Source organism: Alexandromys fortis, unplaced genomic scaffold (assembly GCF_014885135.2).
Source record: "Alexandromys fortis isolate MF-2015 unplaced genomic scaffold, M_Fortis_MF-2015_v1.1 scaffold_81, whole genome shotgun sequence".
NCBI classification, from domain to species: domain Eukaryota; kingdom Metazoa; phylum Chordata; class Mammalia; order Rodentia; family Cricetidae; genus Alexandromys; species Alexandromys fortis.
The window spans coordinates 169,338-196,167 of record NW_026067960.1 but is presented as its reverse complement, the minus strand read 5'-3'; the positions used below and the strand labels follow the sequence as shown (position 1 = coordinate 196,167).

Genomic DNA, 26,830 nt, shown 5'->3' with positions numbered 1-26,830 from the left:
ACAGCCACGGAGACCAGATAAAGGACTGACAAAGGATCAATCCTCAGATTTCTCCATTCTCCCCATTAGACAGACACAGCAGGAAGCCAAAAGCCTGGGAAGCAGAGATGAGCGTGGGTTCCCTGAGATGCAGAACAGAGGCCACCCACCCAGCTGCCCACCAGCCGTGGTCAACCGAGCATTGGTATCTTAAACCGCTATTTGGCCACACTAGCGATCACTGTTAGCCTTTATTTAGAAGAACATGGGGAGTGTTAAAAACAGCAGCTATTTTACCGGCTGAGCCATCTCAGCAGTGAAGAGTCCTGGCTACTCTTGCAGAGGACCCAGATTCGATTCCCAGCACCCACACAGTGGCTCACAACCATCTGTAATTCCAGCTCCAGGGGCTCTGACACTAAAGCCGCCTTCTGGACTCCTTGGGCACCAGGCATGCAGGCAAAACACCCATATACATAAAAAATAAAATTAAATCGAATTTAGTTAGAAGTGGAAAACAACAACTGTTATCAACTTTAAATGGACTCTTAAATGGACTCTCTAACGCTCCTGTGCTGTCCTATAGTAGCTTTGCTCTTTACTGAGAAGGGAAACATACTTCCACAGAACAAAGGTTTGCTTCCTTAGTTATTATGTTAGTTGATGTTCTCATTGCTGTGACTGAATGCCTCACGGAAGCAACTTCCAGGAGAAGATTGCTTCTCTCAGGATTTCAGAGGGTTTACTGTCTGTCACAGTGGAGAAGGCACTGCTTGGCTCGACTGTCTGATTGTCTCCAGGACCCCAGGGTCTAGCATGTCCCCTCCTCAGCCAGGGCCTGTATTAGGTGGCTGGCTCAATTATTTAGCGGGGGTGTAGAGAGGGGACCCCCCACACCACAAGAAGTACATTTGTTTGTTCTCTTCTTCCTCATATATGTGGGTTGTGGGGCTTGAACTCAGGAGTTCAGGCTTGCATTTTTGAATGGCAAGCTCCTTTACTGGCTGAGCCATCTCACTGGTCCCATAAGACACAATTCTAAAGGAAGTGGCATGGAAAAGTTGCACATGGTCCAAGACGTGTGTATGAGGAACCTATTATGTGCCGAATCACAGAGTGCGTCTGTAAGGAAAGAGGTCTTTTGTTTTCAAATGCTTACTTCGTAGGGATTTATTGCAAGGGTGGGAAAGAGGCTTAACACGCAAGCATTGAACAGACTGAGAGGCTAAGCTTTAGTCTGAATAAAGGTCCTTTGCTTTTACTTATGAATGCAGGCTCCGTGGTGGTTTTGGGAGGACCCCATAATCTCCTGGCATCTGCAGCAGAATGAGGGTCCCAAGGAGAGCGAGGCGCAAAGGTGTACGGTGGCCACAGAGCCCCCAGAGTGCCTGCGGTGAAGTGGTGGAATACGGACCCGGGGTCTCAGGTCCCTTCTTGCGTCCCCGAGAGAGCACAATATGAGAACCCGGCTGGGCGCACCGGGCCAGCGCCCTCTAGGCAGCGGAAGTGGCGCGGACTGTACATCCGTCCCCGCCTCAGAGTTGGGAGCAGACAGGCAGAGTTGGGGGGGTGTGCGGGAAAAATGCAAGTGTAAAGTCTTTGAAGCATGTAGGGCGACTCGGGGGCTCCCAGAAACGGCACCTCAGGTCTGAGGCCATGAACGCGAGCGGCGGCGAGGGCGACAGCTTCTCAGGGTCGGTGCAAAGTAAGTGCTGGGTGGATGCAGCTAGTGCCCGCCGGGCGAGCAGGCCCCGTGTATCTGGGATCCGGGTGACGGCGCACCTTGCATACCCTCACCCCCGTCCCCGAGAGAGGCTGGGCTGGGAGCAGAACCCCTGCAACACTCCCGTGGAGGCATGGTCCGGGAAGGCCATGCCTTGCAGAGACCATCACCACCTTCCCCGCCCGCCTGGCAGAGTTTGGGGTGTTGCGGAGAGAAAAAGAAAGTGGGGTGACCCGGGCAGACAGGTAGTGAAACTTCTGCTTCAGTGGCTCAAGTCAGAGCTCTGTGGACAGGATTGTAAAGCTCTCCCCAGCACTCCGGGTGGGGGGGGGGGCGGGGGGAGTAGGGAAGACCAGGTTGTGGTGGCTTGCTCTGAGTTTCGTGTTCTCTCATTTCCAGGCTTTGATTTTACCCCCTCTAAGTTCTTAGTATGTCCGTGTCCGTACGCCTTTGTTTCCCAAAGTATGGGCCAGGGACTGAACCGAGGCCACCACCTGGAGCGCCAGCATGTGTTTAAAACAAGGCGGCTAGGTCCGCCCCCCCCAGGTCTCCGGGGGTGGGACCAGAATCTGAGGTCTTCCCTGAAGCACCGGAAGTTTGAAAAGCCCTGGCCCCGGTTTGCAGACACCTGGCTCAGTTTGCTAACTGCTGTTCTTAGAGCCATTGGTTCCCAAACTTGCCTGCGTGTGCCCTACATGACGTATAAAACGGAGAGGTTTCACTGAACCCCAGTCCCCACCCCATCGTGTCTCAGTGTCTCCGGGTACCATGCACTTTAAAAGGGATGACCCCACCACGTGACCTGGTTTGGAGTTGGTATTGGGCCCCCTTTCAGGCATTAGCCCTTTTACTCTTTGGTGGCCCTAAGAAGAGACCTGTCTTGCCCTCCTCATTTTGCAGACTGAAAACCCAGGGCTAAAGTCAGTGTTAATAGTGTCAGTTTAAAGATGCTAAGAAAAGTCCCCGTTGTGACTTACTTCTTTCGTGAGTACCAGAAGCATAACTTAGTACCGGAAACTGCTTCCTCCTGGACACCAATACTAGTCCACCACGAAGACAACCTTAGCTGAACAAATATGGCTTCATTCTCACCGTTTCCCTAGTACTGGGGCTGTCCCTGTGGTCACCTTGTTCCTGGCATCATCTGTTAATTTCTGAGGCATTCTGCAAGGTGACTTCTAAAGTGTCGCTCCCCCCAGCATCACTTTCCCTGGGACGTCGACAACAGGACACCTCAGGCAAATGCCTTGTCTTAGTCCTGAAGGAAACTGGACAGAATCGAAATAGCTCATAATTTTCAGAAAATTGCATGGTACGGGCACTGTGTTCTGCAAATGTAGTCTTGCAATATTTAACTTGACTAGTTACAGACATTATTATATGATACATGGATACCATGGAGTAACATGTTCCCACTAAGCAATTACATGTATAAAGAATTTTCATGTTTGGTATTATATAGGGGAAAGATTAGTTTCACAATACAGTGGGAAAAATGAATTTTTAAGCATAAATAGAAAATGTGTTTGTAATGTCTATGAAAGTACAAGTGGCTAATATTTGAGGGGTTTTTTTCTGCCAGTTCTTACTATTCCAGATTTTATTCTGTGCGAGTTTTATTATAATACAAGAGAAAAATTTTAAGTTTTTATTTCTATTTTTAATTGTATGTGTACATAGGAATGGGTATGTGGTTTTCAGAGCCAGTGCTCGTGGAGGTCAGATCCCCTGGAGCCGACGTTGCTGGTCGTGTGCTAATGAGTGTGGGTTCTGAATTCAGACGCTCCATAAGCAGTAAAACTACAGAGCCATCCCTACAACTCCGCAAAGGAAAAATTTAAGGATAAAAATTAAATTTCTCGTATTGAGACTTACTAATTAATTGTTATCTTGCCAGAAGAGGGCATCAGATTCCATTATCTAGATGGTTGTGAAACACCGTGTGGGAATTGAACTCAGGACCTCTGGAAGAGCAGCCAGGGCTCTTTAACCACTAAGCCATCTCTTCAGCCCAATTGTTATCTTGTTTAACAAATGTTTATATAGTGCTTTCTTTCGATGTTGTTCTGAGACAGGGTCTAGGTGTTTCAAACTGGCCAAGGCCCACGAGGAGTCTTAAGACCCAGCCCTCCAGCCTCCACCTCTCTAGTGGCTGAGATTGCATTACTGGCCTGTGTGCCTCCATCAACCACGCCATTTTTAGGAGGTGCTGGGGTTCGAACTTGGGGCCTCAGATATGCAAGGTGAGCCCTCTATAGCATGTGAAGCTATATTACCTTCTAATATAGTATCAGGTACCATGCTAGTTGCTTTGAAGCTCTTAATACAGTTACTAACTCTCTCTCATTGCTACCAAAAAAAAAAAAAAAAAAGATGTCCCTGTTAGTTAAGAATGAATTTAGTCTGCAAGTGCCAGAAACCTGAACTGTACCATCCTAATTGATCTATTCTGGGGTTGCATTCAGAGACCAGGGAAGTGGGAACAAGAATCAGGGATTTGGGCATTTTCTTCATAATTATAAAGTGTCTGCTGATGTGCGAACATCACATCTGCATCAGCATCTTTAGGAAGAGGAAGCCACAGCTGGCCTTGCTCCCTTTGTGGTGTGTGTGCTGGAGGAGTCCGCACATCTGTCAGGGAGCACCATTGTGAACTAGTGGGTTTGTAGGTAATGAGGCATTTGGGACTGTGTGTTGGGATGGGGGAAGTTTCCATAGTGACCTTCCTATTGGGGCAAGACTTGGCCTCAGTCCCTGGGAAGGGCTAGGCAGTCCTACACATCAAATTAACTTTGTCTTTTAGTGGTTGTGTGTGTGTGGATACACTGGTATACATCCTTGTGTGTGCGCATATGTGGAGGCCAGAGGACAATCTCTGGGTTTTTTTGTTTTTGTTTTTGGGTTTTTTTTTTTGGTGTTTTGTTTGTTTGTTTGTTTGTTTTTCGAGACAGGGTTTCTCTGTGGCTTCGGAGCCTGTCCTGGAGACCAGGCTGGTCTCGAACTCACAGAGATCCGCCTGCCTCTGCCTCCCGAGTGCTGGGATTAAAGGCGTGCGCCACCAATCTCTGATGTTGTTCCTCGGGTACCATTTCTTGTGTTTTGAAACACTTGCCAAGTAGGCTTGGGGATCCCCCTGCCTCCTCCCCTATGCTAGATTACAAACTCACACCCTACACCCAGCTCTTTACACGGGCTCTAGGGTTTGGACTCGGGGTCTCATGCTTGCAGAGCAAGCAATCTGTGGACTGCCTCCCCAGCTCTGAAAGAACTCTCTTGTAAAAGACAAACCCCAAGCCCTCAGTGGTGCCCGTGAGCAATGCTGCGTCACAGACCATGGCTCCCATCTGGGGACACAGCTGCTATGAGAGAACTTGGAGTAGGTTTCCAAGAAAGAAGGAGAGACATGACCATGTCAGCCTCCTGCCGTGACACTGGTCTGAAATTAATCTGTGATTTTTCCTTTGTCCCATGGAGTCCCTGGAGGCACCACGGTCCTGGTAGAGCTGACTCCGGACATCCACATCTGCGGTATCTGTAAGCAGCAGTTCAGCAACCTGGATGCCTTCGTAGCTCACAAGCAGAGCGGCTGCCAGCTGACCAGCACGCCGGTGACAGCCCCTAGCACAGTCCAGTTTGTGTCGGAGGAGACAGTGCCTGCCACCCAGACCCAGACCACCACAAGGACCATCAGTTCGGAGACACAGACCATCACAGGTACACAGGGCGGGGGCGGGGGAGGATGGACAGAGGTGGCTGGCTGCACCCCCCACTTCTGTGGGACCCGTTTGGATGGACGGCCTGCCCAGGTCCTAGCCCCTCAATCACCGATGCGTTATTTTTAACCAGCACTGCTGGGAAGTTTGAGGCTTTTAGGTTTAAACCATGAGTGTGCCTTGTGAGAAATGTCACGTGTGTAAGTAGACAGACAAAGGCCAAGTTTCTAAGCCAAACCTCCAGGTGCTGAGAAGCAGAATCTCGTAGATATTTGGGGTGGGTATGCACACGAGCCCTGCGTTGGCATCGTTTGTGTGATAGAAGAGCGGAAAGAATGTCTGGGATCTTATCTTGGCTTGGTTTGGCTGGTTTTGGGGAGACACAGATGTTCATTTAGAGATTAAAAAACAAAATAGCCAGGTGGTGGTGGCACATGCCTTTAATCCCAGCACTAGTGATGGAGGAGGGTCATCTGTCTATTTGTTACTTTCATTGGTTAATAAAGAAACTGCCTTGGCTTTTTGATAGGGCAGGATTTAGATAAGTGGAGTAGACAGAACAGAATGCTGGGCGAAAGAAAGCATAGTTGGTCAGATTGCCATGGAGCCAGCTGCCAGGTCAGACATGCTGAATCTTTCCCAGTAAGCCACCACACAGATTATTAGAAATGGGTTAGTCAAAATGTGAGAGTTAGCCAGTAAGAGGCTAGAGATAATGAATGGGCCAGGCAGTGTTTAAAAGAATACAGTTTCCGTGTAATTATTTTGGGTAAAGCTAGCCGGCGGCCAGGAGCCCGGTGGTGGGAAGCGGCCCGCAGCTCCTTACAACACACTAGGAAGGTAGAAGCAGGCGGATCTCTGTGAGTTCAAGCGTGGTCTACAGAGTGAGTTCCAAGACAACAGGTACACAGAGAAACCCTGTCTCAAACAACCAAAAAAAAAGTAAGATACCACTCTCCGAGATGCTGGGTGCTCCAGGAATTAAATAATACATTTCTTGGTGATTGGACTGCCCTCCCCAGAGGGAGGGAATTATGAATGTAGCTGCAATGACATTACTTATTTTCACCCCAGAAATACAGGGTCTAAAAATGAGCATGTTGAGAAGAACTTTGCAGCTTACGCGCATAAACAGCTTTCCTATATAAAGAACGTCTAAAAACCAACAAGAGCAGAGGACCAGAAGCCAGTGGGAAAGTCAGTAGAGGACAGCCGAAGGGTGTGATGAACACATCGGGGCGTGGTCCCTGAAGGAAGAGAGCAAAGCAGGCTAAAACCGGGCGTGCAAATTCCTACATCCTGGATAGTCCTGTGATAGCTTTCAGATTTTAATGCTTAAATTTTAAATCTCTGTTTTAAAATTTCCCCGGAACACTAGGCAGAAGAAATGGCGCAGATGGTAAAGGCATTGCTAATGGCCTGGGGACTTGAGTTTGATCTTAGCAAAAGGAAAGAGTGCTCTCCCTGGGTGGTCTTCTGACCTCTGCCCACATACACTATGTGTGTACGTGCGCCTACATAACGCACACACATAAATAAAATAGAAAGAACTAATTAATGAACTATGCCTAAATACTTGTAATGGGTCAGTCTCTAAGTGTTTATGCTGTAAAGCTTAATGGCAGATGAAGGGTGTTCGTTACAGTTTTTACTATGGACAAAGTCAGTTTTATGTGTGATGTGACGTTCAGAGGAGAGGTGGGTAAAACCATGTCAGACACCATACAGCGCAAAGTGCCTGAGCCTCAGAAAGAGGGGCCGTGTCTGTGAGAGAGCAGGGCAGGTGTGTGCAAATCTAACAGTGTTACACTCACTGTTACAGGAAGCAAAATCGATGAGAGCCTGAAGGGGGTGGGCGTTAGGGCCCCCGGCACAGACTGTGGTAAACTGGAAAAACCACCCACAAAGCAGTTCTTCTTTGGGTCCGGCCAGTTCTGTGTTTTGATTTTTTAGTTGCCAAAAAAAAAAAAAAAAAAAAAAAAAAAGAATTTTCCTAATTAGGTTAAATTATGTTTGTGTGTGTGTGCCAGCAACTTTAGAGTTGATTCTTTCTACCAGGTGAGCGCTGGGAATCGAACTCAGGTGGTCAGACTTGGCAGCAAACACCTTTACCAGCTGAGCCATCTCAACAGCCCAAATGTTCTCGGTCTCAGCTCCAAGATCTACTGGAGCCAAGGGTCAGCCAACTTCCCACTTTTATAAATTATTCATGTGCTGTCTAAAATTTGAGACGTGAGGCTGGAGAGGACTGGCTGCTCTTGCAGAGGACCTGGGTTCAGTTCTCAGCCCCCACATTGTGGCTCAAAACATCTGTAACTAGTTCCAGAGGATCAAGTTCCCTCCCCCTGACTCCGAGAGCGTGTGCACAAGCAAGGCACACATACCACACCCATGTTCATGCACATGTCTGAAAGTGGCACATATACTATACTCCAGGTCCAGGGCTGTCCTGGAACGAGTGCTTCGTCCTTTTCCTCATGGGCATCTCCCTGAAGAGAGCTGAGCTTCCTGACTGCAAACACAAAACTCCAGGAAGAATTGTAAGACAAATTCCGAGGGATTCTGCTGCGTGGAAAGCTTTGAACCACACTTTGCCTGAAGCGTTCACCACACTGACTTCTGAGCCTTTTCTTTCTCTATTGCTTCTGCTGGAAATGCCTTTCCCAGCTCTGCTGGGCTGATGGCACCTGGTGACAGTCTACACACACGGCTCTGACCTCCCTCACACACATGCCCTCCACATGTACAGCCATGGCACGCACGTTTTTCCTTGCAATTTTTCCAGTGAACCCCATTTCTTAGCACCCTAGAGCCCTAGCAGGTAGTGTTCCCTCTGCCTAGAATTGCAGCTCTGACCTCAGGCCAGGCGTGGGGTTCTCTTGGTATCCAGTTCAGGGAGACATCTCCTGTCCAGAGACACCCAAGTCTTATATCCCACATCCGTCTGATAGCTCTGGCCACAGCTTCATGCCTGGGCTGGCACAGGAATTCTGTTGATAATGGTCCACTAGAGGGCAGGGATGGCTGCTGGGGTCCGTGAGACGCGCAGAGTCTAACAGATAAAGTGGCGACTGGCTGATGTGCCAACCTCAAGTGTCTGACTCTCTCTGCCCGACTCAGCTGCCCTTCTCCAGACAACCAAATAGGATCCTGCTTGTCTTTTGTCTGGACTCCCCTCTCATCCCCACCACCACCTTGGACTTAGCTGCTTTGTTAGCTGTCAGTTCTAAGACCCGCTTGTAGATCAGGGTCCTTGGGGGAACTTGTTAGACACCAGTACCCAGGCTCCACCTTGGGAGGAAACAGGATTTCTGGGGTGGAGACTCCAGCTTCACTGAAGAAGCTCCCTGGGGGACCCACGGCTCTGGCAGGTTGGAGAGTCACTCGCTTGGCCCAAGCCTCAGACCTTCCCATGTCAGTGACAATTTCTGATGGCTCCCATGCCCTCATTCTGAGATGGCCCTTGATGAAGCTCAGACCTCTCTATATGTGTGATAGCACACATACACATATAAATAAATAAGAATGGAAGGAGGGAGGGAGGGAAGAGAGAGAGAGAGAGAGAGAGAGAGAGAGAGAGAGAGAGGGAGGGAGGNGAGAGAGAGAGAGAGAGAGAGAGGGAGGGAGGGAGGGAGGGAGGGAGGGAGGGAGGGAGGGAGGGAGGAAGGAAGGAAGGAAGGAAGGAAGGAAGGAAGAAAGAAAGAAAGAAAGAAAGAGAAAGAAAAAAAGAAAAGAAAATGAGACTCGGAGGTGAAGCCTCCCAGCTCACACTTGAGTAGATCCTTTTTGGCCTGTGGCTCTGCCTCTAGACTGTGTGGGTCTCCTGTGATTAGCACCATCCCCAGAATGACCCCAGCTGTGCCTGGCTGTCCCCGCTGGATTCCACTTGCCCACCCCCATGCTCCCATCTGCATCTAATCTTGACATTAGAGAGCAGCACTGGCCATGAGAGGAAGAAAGAGTAGCCTCAGAATGAGAGAAGATGCTCAAATCATGACTCCAAGGGCTTGTAGCAGCATAGGCCCAAACCAGTCCCTCGGAATGTGGCTGACAGTTGCAGGGCTGGGGCAGACTGAGAGGCCACAACAGGAGCTGCATTAAAAGCATTGCAGCATTGGGAGGTTGAGAACCACTGTTATAGAACTTAGGATCACCATCCCAGAAGTGGCACTTCCTTTAAATGGGCTGTCCCGCCCCGTCATTCACTAATTAAGAAAATGCCCTGCTGGCTTGCATCCGGCCCGATCTTATAGAAGCATTTTCTTAAGTGAGGCTCCCTTCTCTGTGATGATGCTAGCTTGTGTCAAGTTGACATAAAACTTGCCAGTAAAACTGACCCCTGTCAGCTTGACACACAAACATTGCTTTTCTGTTAGAGCCTTTCCTTTATCATTTATCCCCAAGATGACTCATTAATATTAATACCCCAACATAAAACAAATAAGTTCAAAAATTCAAACACATTAAAAGTTTAGTCTCTTTAAAAATCCCAAACATTTTAAAATAAAAGTTCAAAGTCTTTCAGCTGTGGGCTCCTATAAAAATCAAACTTAAGCCGGGCAGTGGTGGCCCACATCTTTAATCCCAGCATTTAAGGAGGCAGAGGCCCAGGAGGCTGGAGGCAGGTGGATCTCTGAACTCAAGGCCCACCTGGTCTCGGGAAAGAAAAAAAAAATCAAAATTAAGTTACTTTCTTCAGGAGGGAAGAACCAGGGCACAGTCGCAATCTACACAAAGCAAAACCAAACTCCAACAGTGTAAGAAACTCAGTGCCCAATTATCTGGGATCCACTCACCATCTTCTGGGCTCCTCCAAGGGGCTTGGTCAGTTCCCCAGCTCCGCCCCCTGCAGCACACACAGCTTGTCTTCTGGGCTCAGGCTGGCTCCACTCCACCGCTACTGCTGTTCTTGGTGGCCATCCCGGGTACCAGCATCTCCAAACTGCTGGGGTCGCGTGCTGCAGCAGGGCCGCGCTTTCACCAATAGCCTCTCCTGAGCTCTTCTGAGGGACTCCAGCCCTGCCACACGGTGCCAAGCCTCAGCCGCTCTCCATGACTCCTGCACACCTTCAAAACCAACAGCACCTGCGTGACTCTTAACGCTACCAAATTCAGCGGTCAGCATGGCTGGTGTGGAACACAGCTTCTGTGTACTGACCCTGAGGGAACACTTCCCAGAAGTTTTCACCTCTGTGATGCTGAACTTTTCTTTTTTCAGCTTTTTGAGACGGGGTTTCTCTGTGTAGTCCTGGCTGTCCTGGAACTCACTTTGTAAACCAGACTGGCCTTGAACTCAGAGATCTGCCTGCCTCTGTCTCCGGAGCTCAGGGATTAAGGCATATGCCACCCCCGCCCAGCTGATCTCTTCTTAATCACTGCTGGATTTGCAGCTCCAGCCGACCAGCATCGAGTATCCCAGCAAAGCAAAGGTTTCTCCTTCCTTAATGGTCTGGTCTCCTGTTAATCCCAGCTGATTCTGCAGCCCTGCTAACCAGAACCACAAAATCTTCCCACAAAATGCCCTGTAAAGTCTTTGCTCCTCTCTGAAGCTTCACAAGCCAGACCTCCATCGTCTGCACTGCTCTCAACAGCCTTATCTTCCAATCCTACAGAAGAGCCCGCTGAGCTCTCAATAATCAGCGGCTTTTCTAGCCACGAGCACACAGGCAAGTGGGCCGCTCAGAGAGACTGGGTGTCGAGACAGAACAGTGCTTGTCAGAACTCCACAGCTGACCTTCAGTGGCCAGACCTCCACGACAGTTCCCCCACTGAGAAAAGTAGAAACTGAGTTTGCTCAGATGCCAAAAGTTGTGAGAGCCTGGGTGTCATCTGTCGTAAATCAGTGACAGCGTCATGAAGACTCCAGAAAGGTGCTGGTGAGCGGACCTGGACTCTCGGCCAGAGATTAGAGTGTGTGTTTATATATCGTGATAGCAGAAGAGGAGGTGTGTGCTGGGAGGTGATGGCTGCGTGCAGTTTATTTTAGCAGGATTTCTATTTATATGTAACTTATTTATGTGCACATATGTGTGCCTCTGTGCGTTTATACCGTGTGCAAACCCCTGGAAGTGGAGTTACGAATGGTCGTGGGCCGCCATGTGGCTGATGAAAACCAAACCCAGGTCCTCTGCCCGAGCAGCCGGTGTTCTTAACCACTGAGCCATCTCTCCGGCCCCCTCGTGATCTTCCTAAAGAGGTCCCCCTGGCCACTGTTGGGGTTCAGCTGAAACCATGCCTCCCCAGATGGTGTCAGGAGTGGAGATGGAAGTGGACTCCATAAAGGTAATTGGGTTTTCCTGGTGAGGAACCCAGAATGGGATGCTGTTGGCACCGGAAGTGAAGGTGAGGACCTTAACAAGGAGGCATTACTCAGAGACAAAAACAAAGCCAAGCCAACTACCCTGCAAGAAAATCATCCGGAGGAGGAGGAGGAAACCACATGTTAAAATCAATGTCTAAGAGGCTGCAGGGGTTGCTCAGTGGTTAGAGCAGCACTTGCTGCTCTTGCAAAGGACCAGGTTTCAGTTCCCAGCACCCACATGGTGGTTCACAACCATCTGTAATTCAAACTCCAGGGGATCCAATGACCTGCAATGGTACCAGGCACACACATGGTGTGCAGACATATATGCAAGTAAAATACTCATGCACATAAGATATAAATAAATCTTTAACAGTGCTGGTTCGGGACACACACAACGCTCTGTATTGTGACATCTCCTTAGATCCTTCCTGACTGTGGCAGTTTCTCGGGTTTCATTTTCAATGACCTGGACGGTGAAAGTTGTTTTGGTTTTTCAAGACAGGGTTTCTCTGTGTGTAAACCTGACTGTCCTAGAACTCGCTCTGTAGACTAGGCTGGCCTTGAACTCACAGAGCTGGGACTGAAGGCCTGCGCCGCCACCACCGCCCAGCTGAGGTTAAGTATTTTTACCAGCTGCCCTATCTGGGATTTATCTGCTGTGTTTCTCATTTTGCTGGGCCTTTGGTCTTAGAAGAAAATGGACTATGGTTGGATTTCTTTGGCAAATGGAGCTAGGTTATGATGGCAGGTCTGGGTTGATTCAGATCAATATATTCTGGAAATAAAGTGGTAAAGACGGGACCTCTCCACCTTGCCTGACCCCGGTGAACATAGGCCCCCCATGGCCAAATGCTAAAACCAAGAACATCATTCACAAAATGGGCACAAAAAATTATAAGCAGAAAAATGCAAGACTTCCTCCCTTATTTTTTTAATGATCTCATTTGGGATATTTTTGTTTTCTTCTGTCTTTACAGTTTTGTTTTGCTTTGTTTTGTAACTCTAAATTGCAGTGAGATATCACGGATGCCTGAGTTTTGAGAGAAGTCCTGGAGTTTTAGGACTCTCAGACTCTCAGGAGAGTGCCTTGTACATCTGCCTGCAGTTAACGGTGCCTACATGACATCAGTTTTAAGGACATTCATTGCTCGTTCAAGAGGTCTGAAGCTGGGGCTGCGGAGATGGCTCGGCGTTTAAGAGGACTTGTTGCTAAATCATGGGAATCAGAGTTCGGATCCCAGCGCCACATGACAAGTCAGGTGTCTTGCAGACACCTGTAACTCCAGCTCTTAGTGATGTCCCCTGTCTTCTGCAGATGCCACCACACACAAATAAATAAGGCCAATCTTTAACATCAAAAAGAGAAAGGAGTTCAAAACTAGGGATGGTGGTGTATACCTGTAGCATGATGCATAAAAGCCCAGAGACGAAAACTGGGGTTCAACCTGAAGGTGAGAAAAGCAAAACAGCCAGCCACTGGCTCCTACCTCAGTCCAAAATGGCGATCCTGCCTCCAGGAATCTCAGAATGAGACTATCTGAGAGCTGTCTCCTCCCGTCTTAGATTCCTCTCTAGGGGTGGGATTAAAGGTGTGCACCACTACCGCCCAGTTTCAATGGCAACTAGTGTAGCTACTGGGATTAAAGGTGTGTGTCACCATTGCCTGGTTTGTAAGGCTGATCAGTAGGGCTGTTTTACTCTCTGATCTTCAGGCAAGCTTTATTTATTAAAATACAAATGAAATATTGCTACCTACTTGTAATCCAAGTTTATAGGAGCTCAAAATCAACCTCAGCTACATAGTGATTTGGAGGCCAGCCTGAGTTAGGTGAGACCCTGTCTTGACTGGTGTTTTAGAGCCCTAGACCAGCATTTGTGTTGCGGTTGTGGTTGGATGGTCACTTTGTTGAGACTGGGTCTCATCGTGTAGCTCAGGCTGTCTGGGGCTCACTATATAGACTAGGCTGGCCTTGAATTCTTAAGTGCTGGAATTAAAGACTTTTTGCCACCACCTTCAAAAGCACTTGTTTTTATTCAGAGTGTGAGGGTTAAGGCAGTTTGTAGCTCTGGCTGTCTGGTATTCCCTATGTAGACCTGGCTGACTTGGAACTCACAAAGATCCACCTGCTTCTGCTCCCTAAGTGCTGGGATTAAAGGTGTGTGCCACCACCACCCAGCCACTTGATTTTTTTAAATTAATATTAATAGTTTAAAAAGTGCAAATAAAAACCATCACATACCGAAATTAACCAATTTTTAAAGGATTTTTTAATGTATGTGAGTATTTTCCCTCCATTTGTCTATGTAGCCTATGCGTGCCTGGTATCAATGAGACCAGAAGAGGGCCTCAGATCCCCTGGAACTAGAGTTACAGACAGTTGTGAGCCACTGTGTGGGTGCTGGGGATTGAACCTGAGTCCTCTGGGAGAGCAGCCAGTGCTCTTACCCACTGAGCCATCCCTACACCTCACACACTTGATTTTTGAGTGAGAGATTCTTGTTTCTCTCGTGCTGCATTAGCTGGATTGAGTTACATCATCGCTCTGCGTTGTGGAAATTAATAAGCACTGGGCCCTTTAGTTTCAGCTCCAGAATTCGTCTTTGAACATGGCTATCAAACTTACCTGCCCACGGAGAGCAACGAAAACCAGACAGCCACCGTGATCTCGCTCCCCGCCAAGACACGTGCCAAAAAGCCCACCACGTCCCTTGGGCAGAAGAGACTGGGCTGCTGCTATCCAGGTAAAGGGGACTCTGAGCACCGCAAGGGCAGACAAGGTTCATAGGATTTGTTTTAATGTGGGGAGGCTGGGTCCTGACTCTGTAGCTCAACCAGACCTGGAATTCACTATACTGCTTTGGTGGGCCTCGAACTCATGATTCTCCTGCCTCAGCCTCCCACCTGTTGGAAGTAGAGGCCTGAGCCACGGTGCCCAGCTTCTTGGTGAATTCTTATTATTCCTAAAGGTTTATGAGTATAAGTCTACACCTGTGTATAAGCCTATACCCTCCCCCTCCCACGTGTGTTGGATGCCCAGAAGAGGGCGCGGAACCCTCTGGAACTAGAGTCACAGGTGGTTGTGAGCTTCCGTGTGGGGGCTGGGCACCAAACCTGGGTCCTCTGGTAGAGCGGCCTGTGCGCTAACTGCTGCACCGTCTCCAGCCCTGGCTACTCTGGTTCTTATGAATCTTCAGTCTTCTCTAAACAAGAGAGCATTTGTCTGCCTGATGGCTGTCTTTCTGGCCCATGGGCCATGTTGTAGAACACTGGTTCTCAACCTTCCTAACACTGCCACCTTTTATTCCATACAGTTCCTCATGTGGCAGTGACCCCCAGCCATAAAACTATCCCTCTGCTACCTGATAACTATAATTTTCGCTACTGTTATCAATCATCATGTAAATATCTGATATGCAGGATACCGAGGAAGTCCCGACCCACAGGTTGAGAACCATTGTTGTAAAATATGATGCATCATTATTCTGCTGACTCTTTTGGTTTTTAGAGTTTTGGGGAGTTTGGGTTTTGTTTTTTTTGTTGTTGTTGTTGTTTTTGTTGTTGTTGTTGTTTGGAATTTTCAAGACAGGGTTTCTCTGTGTAACAGCCCTGGCTGTCCTGTGGAACTCTCTCTGTAGACCAGGCTGGCCTTAAACTCACAGAGATCCACCTGCTTCTGCCGCTCAAGTGCTGAGATTAAAGGCGTGTGCCACCACTGCCCGGCCTCCTTTTGATTTTGGTTTGTGTCAGATCAGTACTGTGCTGTGTCTGGCATGTGTTGTCGGTATCTTTCCTGTGTTGCTGGCCATCTCCCTGTTGTGTGGCAAGTCGACCACTTCGGTTTTCTCTGGACTCTTCCGTTGGCTTTTTCAGGTTGCCAGTTCAAGACTGCCTACGGCATGAAGGACATGGAGCGCCACCTGAAGATCCACACAGGTAAGTGACGTCATTCACTAGGTAGGGTACCCTGAACACCCACCCAGGAGAACCTGGGGACCCAGAGATGTCGGACGTGTAAAAAGGCCCAAGCCTCACAGAAGTCAAAGGAACACAAGTACAAAATAAATATACAGTTTGTACACGTGACTATGGCAGAAACATATCTAAAGCAATCAAAACCCAGCAGTAAGCCAGGCAGTGGTAGCGCACGCCTTTAATCCCAGCACTTGGGAGGCAGTGGCAGGCGGATCTCTGAGTTTAAGGCCAGCTACAGAGTGAGTTCCAGGACAGTCAGGGCTGTTACACAGAGAAGTCCTGTCTGTGCTCCCCCCCCTCCAAAAAAAAAGAAAACAAAAACAACAGTGGAGGACGTGAGCACTGAGCCAGAGGCCAGGAACTGCCATGGTCACGTGAGCCGTAGCCACGTGAGCCATCCATGTGAGAACTGACGCACTGTGGTTAATCCGCATTGAATGCAGATGGCATTCTGGGAAACGTAAGTGTCCTGTATGATACCACGTTAGTAAAGAGAGAGGAGAGTGTTTGTTTGTGTCCAGGGCTGGGGTCAAACCAGAGGATAGACAAGCTTTGTTTTTGTTGGTCATTTGATTTGTTGTTGATGTTGATTGTTTAGAAAAGATCTCACTATGTAGCTCAGGCTAGACTAAAACTCATTGTATAGCCTGGGCTTGCTTCCAATTCTCATACCCCTGCCTCACGGGGGTCATAGGTGCTCACCACCACACCTGGCCAGGGACAGCAGCTTTCCCACAGCTGCTTTCTTAACTCGTGACACAAAGCACGGAAAGGGGAACCTAAGGTGGTCTGCTTTAGAGCAGCAGAAAGGGCCAGAGGATGGCTCAGCAGGAAAAGGAGCTTGCCACCAAGCCTGAAGACCTGAGTTCAGTCCCTAGGACCCAAGTGGTGGAAGCAGAGAACCAGTTTGGGAACTTTGGAACATTGTCCTCTGACCTCCATGTGCAGTTTGTGATCCACATGCTCAAGTGTGAACACATACGTGTGCACATACCACACACACACCACACACAATTTTTAATGTAACCAAATTTTTAAAGGAGAGAAAAATATCAATGCTTAGAAAAAGGAGAATTAAGTGGAGGTATTTTAATTTTCTTGATACAGTCATCCTTTAGACCTCCGGGATTGCTGTCAGGGAGCCCCCTCTTCCCAGAGATGCCAGAAGCTAAGGATGTTCTGCACGGTGCCCACATTCGCCCTCCCACTGCACTGCGGAGGACTGACCCTTCCTACCAGAATGCCAGCCCCACACTGTCTGTCTTCTCAGTGTGGTTACTGCTTATGCTCCAATATCATTTGCTCCGCAGCCATTTGAATGCACAGTTGCAGGGCCCTCTGGTTACAGAAGCCAGCTTGTGTGCTGTTATGGTTTCCAGATGTTACAGATAGAGAAAGAATTGCTGCCAGGCAGTCTTAGAGGAAGTCTGAGAGGTTCCCTGTCAAGTGACCCAGAGGCGTAAATTCCAAAGGGAAGTGTACAGAAGTGAGGGAGCGAAGGGTCTTCCTCCGAAAGCTCAAACAGCTAATGGCTATCAGCTGTGACCCATGAGTGGCACTGGGGTCACTGTCCTGTCCGCTGGGCCTCACACTGCCAAGTCACATGGACTTATTCTAATTACCCAAATATTAACTTTCATAAGCAAACAGTGGCTCCCCCCCCCCAATATGGGCTGCGTGGGTTAGGGTTTCATCGAGTAAATTGCAAACATTATCAGTGACAATTGGGGAAACTGGGTCAGAGTATAAGTGAAGACATATTGGTTACTTTATTGTTGCTGTAGGATGTCAACCAATGTCACTGGAAGGAAGGAAGGTGGGGAGGGAGGGAGGATGAGAAGAAGGGAAGGAAGGAGGGAAGAAGGAAGGAAGGGAGGAAGGAAGGGAGGAAGGGAGGAAGGGAGGAAGGGAGGAAGGAAGGAAGGAAGGAAGGAAGGAAGGAAGGAAGGAAGGAAGGAAGGAAGGAAGGATGGATTGAAGTTTATTTTGGCTCACGGCTTGACGGTGTCCAGTCCATGGTGGCAGGATCATGAGGCCGCTGGTCACATGGTACCCACAGTCAGGAAGCAGAAAGATGAACCCCAATGCTCAGCTCACTTTGTCTTTATTTAGCTCAGGACCGCAGCCCAGGGATGGTACCATGCCCATCCAGTCAGACTTCTCTACAGACCCCCTCACAGACACACTCAGAGGTGTCTCCTAGGTTTCTCCTAAGTTGACAGTGAGGATGAGCCGTCGCTTGCTGCAGCAATCTTAGATCCATTCCTATATGTCATCTGAAGACACCACTGCACAGCAGGGTGGGTGACCTGAGGGTATCCTTGCTGGCCACTTTTAAGGAGGGTGGTTAGGGTTGGTGGCGAGCACCCCATGTGGTTCCTGCCCGGCAGAGCTGTTGAAAACCAGCCTCTGCATACCACCAGGCAGTACCCTGGTGCAAACTGGCAGTCCAGAGGGCACAGGCAACACCAGGCAGCAGACGGTGCAGAGAGATGACCCACTGGGAGCTTGATTTCAGTAAAATGACTTAGTTTTTGCAGTGTTGAGGGTCAAACCCTGGACATTGTGCTTGCAAGACAAGTGGTCTACCAACTGAGTTACATCCCTAGCTCAAGAAAATGATCATCTTTAAGAAATTGTCAGATGTATTTTTTTTGAGGCAGGGTTTCTCTATAACTTTGGAGCCTGTCCTGGAACTAGCTCTTGTAGACCAGGCTGGGCTTAAACTCACAGAGATTTACCTGCCTCTGCCTCCCATCTGCTGGGATTGAGGATGTATTGTTTTAAGATTTATTATTATTATTATTATTATTATTATTATTATTATTATTATTATTTATACAGTGTTCTGCCTGCCTGTATGCCTGCATGCAAGAAGAGGGCACCAGATCTCATTATAAATGGTTGTAACCCACCATGTGGTTGCCAGGAATTGAACTCAGGACCTCTGGAAGAAGTCTTAACCTCTGAGCCATGTCTCCAGCCCCATCAGATGTGTGCAGATGTGCCAACCTTACTCTGACACGATCAGCTCTGGCTCACTGTCAGTGCGGGGCTCAGTACATACTTGATCTACAGAGTGGAAAGTGAAAATCCCACTGGTGTGCTGACTCACAACTGTAATCCCAGCACTCGGGAGGCAGAGGCAGGTGAATCTCAGTGAGTTCAAGACCAGATTGGTCTACAGAGCAAGTTTCAGGACAGCCAGGACTATATAAAGAGAGCCCATCTCCAAAAAGCAAAACAAACCCAAAAAAGCAGAAAGATAAGACAAACAAAAGACAAGGTAAGAGTAAAAGTCCCTACTTAGAACATGTCACTTCCTAATATACCTCAAAGTCACCAACCTTTGTAGTCCACGCTGCAATATTCTGAATTTTTTGCGTGCAGATATAAAGCCTAAGACAGACTAACAAATTATTTTATTGTATTTATTTTATTTTTTGGAGACGGGGTCTCACTATATAGCTATTACTGTCCTAAAGCTCGCTATATAGACCAGGCTGACCTCATACTCACAGAGCTCAGCCTGCCTCTATCTCTGCCTCCCTGGGATTAAAGGCATGTGCTACTATGCCCAGCTCCAAACACACAATTTTATTTTCTCTTATTAAGCAAATATGATATTCTTGTCCCCACTTAATAATGTGTGTCTTTATTATTTTTAAACTTTATTGTGTGCATGTATGTGTATGTGTGTACACACATACTCATATGCCCACTGCTTTATCTGTGTGGAGGTCAGAGGTCAACTATCATAATCTGTTCTTTCCTGCCATGTGTGGTTCCCAGGAATTAAACTTGGATCACCAAACTTGATGGCAGATGCCTGTAACCCCTAGAGCCATCTCAACATTTGCATGTCTTTGTGCAGGGATGTGTGTGAGAGAGAGAGAGAGACAGAGAGAGAGAGAGAGAGAGAGAGAGAGAGAGACTGGTGAATGATTCAGTAATTTATAGCCCATCCATAAAGTAAAATCGCTCAACCTCAGCTGCTTAATGGTGTGGAAATGACAGGAAGGACTACATGAGCCAAACGAAGTCAACAGGGAGCTGAACAGAATCTGCTCGAAAAGCCGGGAAGCCCTGGATTCTAGTCCCAGCTTTGTGAAGAGGAAGAAGTGAGGTCCACGGACCGGACAATAGAGTATGAAGGGTCTGAGTCAGTGCGAGGTCTAGGGACGTGGCTCGGGTGGTAGAGCACTCGCCTAACATGCTTGAAGCTCTGGGTTCCGTCCCCAGAATGGCATCAGCGAGGCCTGGCGCACGCTTGCAGTCCCAACGCTGTGCAGGCAGAGGCTGAATGAAGTTCAGGGTCACGTTTGGCTTCTTGGCAAGTCCAGAGCCAAGCTGGGATGCACGAAACTGCCGCAGATAAAAAAAGAAGACACTAGCTGGCACAGGTTTTTGTGCTAAATACACACATCTACAAAAACTAATTAATTAAAAAGAGGTGAGGCTGTTTGTAGTTATAGAACCCTTATAGAACAGTTGTAGAACACTTGCCTAGCAACCCCGAGACCCTAGCTTATTCCCTAACCACACGTACACACACACACACACACACACACACACACACACATGCACCTCTGCGCTGGTGAGGAGGTTCAGTGGGTAAAGGCGCTTGCTGACAAGCCTGAAGACATTATAAATGAGTTCAGTTCCCAAGACCCACATGGTAGAGGGAGAGAGCCAACTTGTGCAGGTTGCCCTCTGACCTCACATGCCATGGTATGCACAGGCCCACACAGAGAAATATCAACATACACGCACTTAATAAATAGGAACTCTCCAGGTCAGAAGTGAGCAGTTGCTTAGATGCTGACATCTGCCATCGAGGGTCAGACTAAACTGCTCTAGCAGAGAGACCTAAACAGCACCTATGCCAAGATGAGGATGCGGGCAGTGGAAAAGGCAGGCCACGCGGGCCCAAGACTGTAAAGAAGGAACGGATAGAAGAGAGATGGCTGTTTCATATTACACTAATGTCCTCAGTGCATCTGTGTCTGTAGAATAAAGTAATACTTTAATATTGGGATGATTTGGGGGCTGGAGAGATGACTCAGTGGTTAAGAGTACTGACTGCTCTTCCAGAGGACCCGGGTTCAATTCCCAGCACCCACATGGCAGCTCACAACTGTCTGAAGATCCAGTTGTAAGGGATCTAACACCTTCATACCTATGCACATAAAATAAAGTTAAATAAACCATAAAATATTTTTAAAAAAATATTGGGATGATTTACATATCAAAAAAGGCAGTAAAAGAAAATATGCTAAATCAGGAATGGTGGTGCACACTTTTAACCCCAGCTCTTGGGCAGCAGAGGGAGGCAGATCTCTGTGAGTTCGAGGCTAGCCTGGTCTACAGAGCATGTTCCAGGGCTACATAGATAGTGAGATCCTGTCTCAAAAAGAAAAAAGTACAATAATCAAAATTAATAAGATAATAGAAGTTGGGTGGATGAGTGCTTGGCCCTACATAGAGTGTTTATACAAGACCCTGTAAAGCATGGGGAACATCGAGTAAAGGGGTCAGAAATAGCCAGAAGGTAAGCAGAAAGGCTTCAACATTCTTGTTTTAAAGCCTGGCATAGTGAGGCATGCCTCTAACACCAGCACCTAGAAATTGGAGGTGGGGCAAGTTCAAGGCTAGCCTGGGCTACATGGATCCCCGTCCAGAAACAGCAAAATATTTATTTTTTAGTTGCTGTGTACTTTTTAGCTAATAAGGAATTCCTAGTCATCTTGGGGGGGAAAAGTTTGAAATCTCTTAAAAAGCCACACAGCAGAGAGCCACCACTCCACCCCGGGACCTGCAGGTTGATCTTCCCCGAAGGTGTCGGGAGTAAACGTTAACTTCTCAATCTTGTTTCCCGCCACGGCTTGCTGTGCACCCAAAGGTGACAAGCCCCACAAGTGCGAGGTGTGCGGGAAGTGCTTCGGCCGGAAGGACAAGCTGAAAACGCACATGCGCTGCCACACGGGCGTCAAGCCCTACAAGTGCAAGACGTGCGACTACGCGGCGGCCGACAGCAGCAGCCTCAACAAGCACCTGCGCATCCACTCGGACGAGCGGCCCTTCAAGTGCCAGATCTGCCCCTACGCCAGCCGCAACTCCAGCCAGCTCACCGTGCACCTGCGCTCGCACACGGGTAAGTCACGCCGCGCCGCCCCTAACCCCAGCAGGCACCTGCCGTCCGTAGGCAGCTGGGAAAGAGAGGAGCTGGGGCTGGTGGGTTAGAGCCCTTGCCTGGCGTGCACAGGGCTGCATCCCCAGCACCGCTTAACAGGTGTGGTGGCACACACCTGTAACCCCAGCACCGGAGAAGTAGCAGCAAGGAGGATCAGGTCATCCTTGGCTGTGTCCAGAGTACAGGGCTAGCCTGGGCTACCTGGGACTCTGTTTCATGGAAACAGTTTTCACGGCGCTGGGGTAGCCGACCCTCCTTCCTCTTGCCTTTGCCTTCTCACCTGTGTGAAAGAACCGTCCTAGTAACACAGGAGCAGCTGTGTGGCAGTCATCACCTTCCGTATGTTTTTATGGAACTCATATGTGCGGGGCTGAGGGACTATATCCTATGAAATAGATAGTGAGTTTTTAATCATCGTCAGAGTTAGTCAGTAAAGCCATTTTTCAATGTTGCACTGTGTTCAGACTAGCGCGCCTTAATGGGGAAGCCTGCAGCAAGGGCCGGGGTATGTGCTTGACTCTTGCCTGGCCCGTAAGAGGCCCTGGGTTGTATCCTCAGTGGTGCTTCTTAGCAACCATCACCCTGTCTCCACGGTGTACTGCAGCAGGTATATTGTATCACGTCCTCCAGGTTCACAGGCGTTGGTGTTGGCTTAGCTTAACCACGTGTGTGAAAAGGCTTCTACCTACCTCTGCCCGGGAGCCAGTGAATGTGGGCTTGGCGGCTGTGCATTGGTCTCACCTGGGGTGATCAGCCTGTACCCCATCTATCTCTGACCCTGCTCTCAGGCCTGTGGGCTAGCCCAGGTGTAGCGCCTGCACTATGGGATGGTACGCGAGCTGGGAAAGGGGCTGGAGATTAAACATATGCACACAGACAGGGACACGGGTCATTCTTGAATCATTCAAGAGTGGTGCGTACACATGAATGCCCCCTTTATTGTGCTCCAGGGCAACTTATATAGGGCTCTTTAACTGATAGCCACACCCCAGGCAAACCCACCAGAAACCACTCCTCTGCCATCAGGAACTCCTGAGGGTCTCGTGCTCAGAGCAGCTGCAAACACAGGAAAACAAGTTGTTTTGCTCAGAGCAGCTGCAAGCATTGGAAAACAAGTTGTTTACAGGAAATTCAGGGTTTGGGGGTCCACAGCCCCTAACACCCAGGCTTGGCTTCGTCATGGTCGCCACACAGAACAGGCAGGCAAGCCCAATGTGGAAGCCCACTGAAGCCTCGGATTGCATGTGTCCACAAACAACACATTCGCACCTAAAGCAAGTCACAGGCTGGATCTGGTATCAGGGATGGGCTCAAGCTCACCCGTGGGACGGCCACCACCAGATTACATGGCAAGGGACAGGAGAGGAATGAAGGGTTAGTACCATTTGTGCAGTCACCGACCATGACCACTCATCCCTGACATTCACACCATATCCAGGATGCCCATAAATCTCACCCAGCCATAGAATCACACCAAGAGATGGGGACTGAGGGAGGCCCCTCGGGTCAGAAAGGATAAGTCTGGTTGTGCCCCGACAGTGACAGCAATCCCGTTTGGGGAATGGCGAGGATGAGAGCCTTATCTGTGCCTGGTCCCACGCATGTCTAAAATCTCTCTTGGCATATTTCCCAGATCCCTTTTTTCAGGCTTGGTTGGCGATGAGTAGTGTCTAGCTCTGGCTCATAACCCCGCCCACTTGGGACATTCTCTCAGGCTATATTCTGGACCACTTCTAAAGACTTGGCCTCCCAAGACTGCCACTTCTGCTTGCTACCTACAGAAGGGGCATACGGGTACACATGCATGCTACCTGCAGAAGGGAGTGTCGGGGTACACATGCATGCTACCTGCAGAAGGGAGTGTCGGGGTACACATGCATGCTACCTGCAGAAGGGGGTGCATGGGTACACATGCATGCTGCCCGCAGAAGGGAGTGCATGCATGCAAAGGATCTTTTTCCTTTTTGTTTTAGTGGAGACTGGTGTCCCTTGTGCTACTGGATCTGCCTTTGAGTTCCCTGAGCTGGGAATGGTGGTGCAGGTGCACACCTTTAATCCCAGCACTCAGGAGGCAGAGGCCAGGTGGATCTGAATTTGAGGCCAGCCTGGACTACAGAGTGAGTTCCAGGACAGCCAGGGCTACATAGAGAATCCCTGTCCCAAAGAAAAAGAAAAAACTTTGAGTTTCCCATTTATTTGTACGATTTAAAACTAGTTTTGGGGTGGGCATCCTGCCTCTCTAGACTCAGTTGTAGACATTTCTTCCTCTGACACTGGGGGAGCAGGGAGGCTCCTGGCACCAGGGTAATTCCTTTGGAGGTGGACACAGAATCTTACACTAGGGTTTCCCTTTCTCATTTGGTCCTCATTCAGAGGTTATTTCCTTGGGCATGATCTTGGTCCCCATGCTTTTTTCTAACTTTAAAAGATAGTTGGAGGGGGACTAGAGAGATGGCTCAGCGGTTAAGAGCACTGACTGCTCTTCCAGCACCTACATGGCCGCTCACAACTGTCTGTAACTCCAAGATCTGACACCCTCACGCAGGCAAAATGCCAATGCACATAAATAAAAGTAAATAAATTATAAAAAGCTAGCTGGAGGCGCTGGAGAGATGACTCAGTGGGTAAGGATGCTTGCTACTCTCCCAGAGGACCAAAGTCTAGCACCCACATCAGGCAGCTTACAACTGGCCACCTATATGCCAGCTTCAGGGGATCCACAGCCCTTGTCTGGACTCCGAGGTTACACACACACACATGTTTGCATGTACACACAGACACGTGTACATTAGTAAAAACTTCAGTGTTCTGTTTTGTGTGGAAACAAGGTTTCACCATGGAGATCCACCTGCCTCTGCCTCATAAACGCTGAGATTAAAGGCGTGTGCCACCATGCCTGACTGAAGTAAATTTTTTAAAGAGCTAGTAGAAAATGACTTCCAACAATGCCGACAACAGATTATGTCTAGAAAATCCTCGCCTTTCCCTCCACACTCTGCTTGGAACCCACTGGGCTCTTTAGTGAACTCCCTTGGGACCAGTCATAGCACCCGCCAAGCTCGAGCTGCTTGGGTGTCTATTTACCAGTGTGTGGATTGAATAACTTTAGCGGCTGGATCTGGATGTCTGCTGTCAATGTGAACTACCATTTTTGCGGCTTGATTCCCAAACCCATGCTGAAGATTTGGGCTCTCCAGGTCCCTAATAACCTACCCTCCCCCAAACCTCCATTCTCGTGATGGGGAGCCGCTGAGGTCCCTGTAGGTAACTCTGTCCCCAGCTGGGCTTTCAGTCTGAGAAGCTGCTGTGACAGAAGTCACTGTGCCCTGGGCTGGAATGATCCACCTCTGCACCACACAGATCTGTCCGTCTGTCTGTCTGTCTGTCGTCGTTCTCCTGGGACCAGCGGGCTAGCAAGGAGCGGCCTTCTCATGACGTGTGAGCAAGGCATTCCCAAAGACAGAGCCTTTCCAAAGTGCCTAGTGGGCCTTGTTTTCTGTCATCCCAGCACTCAGGAAGTAGAGGCGGGAGGATCAAGTAGTTCAGGGTCATCCTCAGCTATGTAACCAGTTTACGGCCATCCTGAGCTACATGAGACCCCATCTCAACAACCCCCTACCAAACAAATGACAATAATAATAGTAATAATAATAATAATACCATTTTCATGTCGTCTGGTTGCTCCTGCTAAATAGTATCAGCCAAATCCAGTGACCTTTGAGCCCAATGTAGGTCACAACATGTCACTCTGCCCTATTCAATGAGCTTATGTAATTGTATAGGCGTCAGAGGACACAAAGAGGGACAGGAGGTGGGAGACTGAGGGGGAAGGATCTTTGCAGCAGGCTAGGACGCTAACATAACTGACATCCAGTCTGTTGTCTGGAGTCTGCTCCATTTCTTCCATCTGATTCTTCCAAGTACCCGACTGAGGCAGGAGGATCAAGAGTTCATAGCCTGGGGATTAAGGAGTTGGTTCAGTAGATAAACTACTTGCTGAGGACATAACACGGGTGGGTGAGGATGGCAGCCTGCCTATAATTCCTGCACTCGGGAGAAGGCAATGGGGAATCCCTGGAGCAAGCTGACTAGCCAGACTAATGAAATAGCAAGCTTCAAGTTCCCTGAGAGACCCTGCCTCAGTAAATAAAATGGATAGTGATGGAGGAAGACATTGACGTCAACCTCTGGGCTCCACATGCACACTCACACATGTGAACACACCCACACACACTCAAAATAAATAAATAAAATATGTACAAAACGAAGATGAAATTAAAGAGTTCAGAGCCAACCAGGGCTACACAGCGGTTCCTGATCTCACACACCATCAGTAGTCCACTTAGGCTTACGGGGTTGGACTCATATTAGTGGCATCTTTGGATTCTGCTAGAAAGGCATGTTTCCTAATATTTTAAATGTGTGCTGGTTATGTGTCGTCTCCACAGAGTGTTCATTTTGTTGAGTTACAGTGTTATTTCACCTGCCGGTCCGTCTGGTGTTCTGTGCCGCTGACCGTTTTGCTTACCGCTGAGAGTCAGGAAGGTGCTGTGGGTTTAAACACAACTGTCTGTCACTCATTCGCTCTGCAACATCCTTAAGTTCTGCTCTCCAGGCCGTGGGGGGGGGGGGGGGGGGTTACTGGCACTGAAGAGCTTACAGTAGGGCTTTGACCAGTACACTCCATTTAAGAAATAAAATTTAGAACCGGGCAGTAGTGGTGCACACCTTTAATCCCAGAACTGGGGAGGAGGTAGAGGCAGGTGGATCTCTGTGAGTTCAAGGCCTACCTGATCTATAGAGTCAGTTCCAGGACAGCCAAGGTTACACAAAGAAACCCTGTATCAGGAAGAAGGAAGGAAGGAAGGAAGGAAGGAAGGAAGGAAGGAAGGAAGGAAGGAGGGAGGGAGGGAGGGAGGGAGGGAGGGAGGGAGGGAGGGAGGGA

General features: G+C 48.8%; 1 protein-coding gene across 2 annotated transcripts in view; it reads left to right on the top strand.

Moving 5' to 3' along the window:
• The first annotated feature begins 594 nt into the window (after positions 1 to 594).
• Zfp64 (ZFP64 zinc finger protein) overlaps positions 595 to 26,830 on the top strand; it is a 59,284-nt gene continuing 33,048 nt past the window's right edge. The window contains exons 1-5 of one of the 2 annotated variants that reach the window (XM_050152955.1): positions 595 to 1,684; positions 5,177 to 5,416; positions 14,300 to 14,461; positions 15,591 to 15,653; positions 21,595 to 21,846. In XM_050152955.1, the coding sequence (XP_050008912.1) occupies positions 1,636 to 1,684; positions 5,177 to 5,416; positions 14,300 to 14,461; positions 15,591 to 15,653; positions 21,595 to 21,846 (766 nt within the window). In that variant the 5' untranslated portion in view covers positions 595 to 1,635. The remainder of the gene's footprint in view (positions 1,685 to 5,176; positions 5,417 to 14,299; positions 14,462 to 15,590; positions 15,654 to 21,594; positions 21,847 to 26,830) is intronic. The other variant, XM_050152954.1, reaches the window with a different exon arrangement.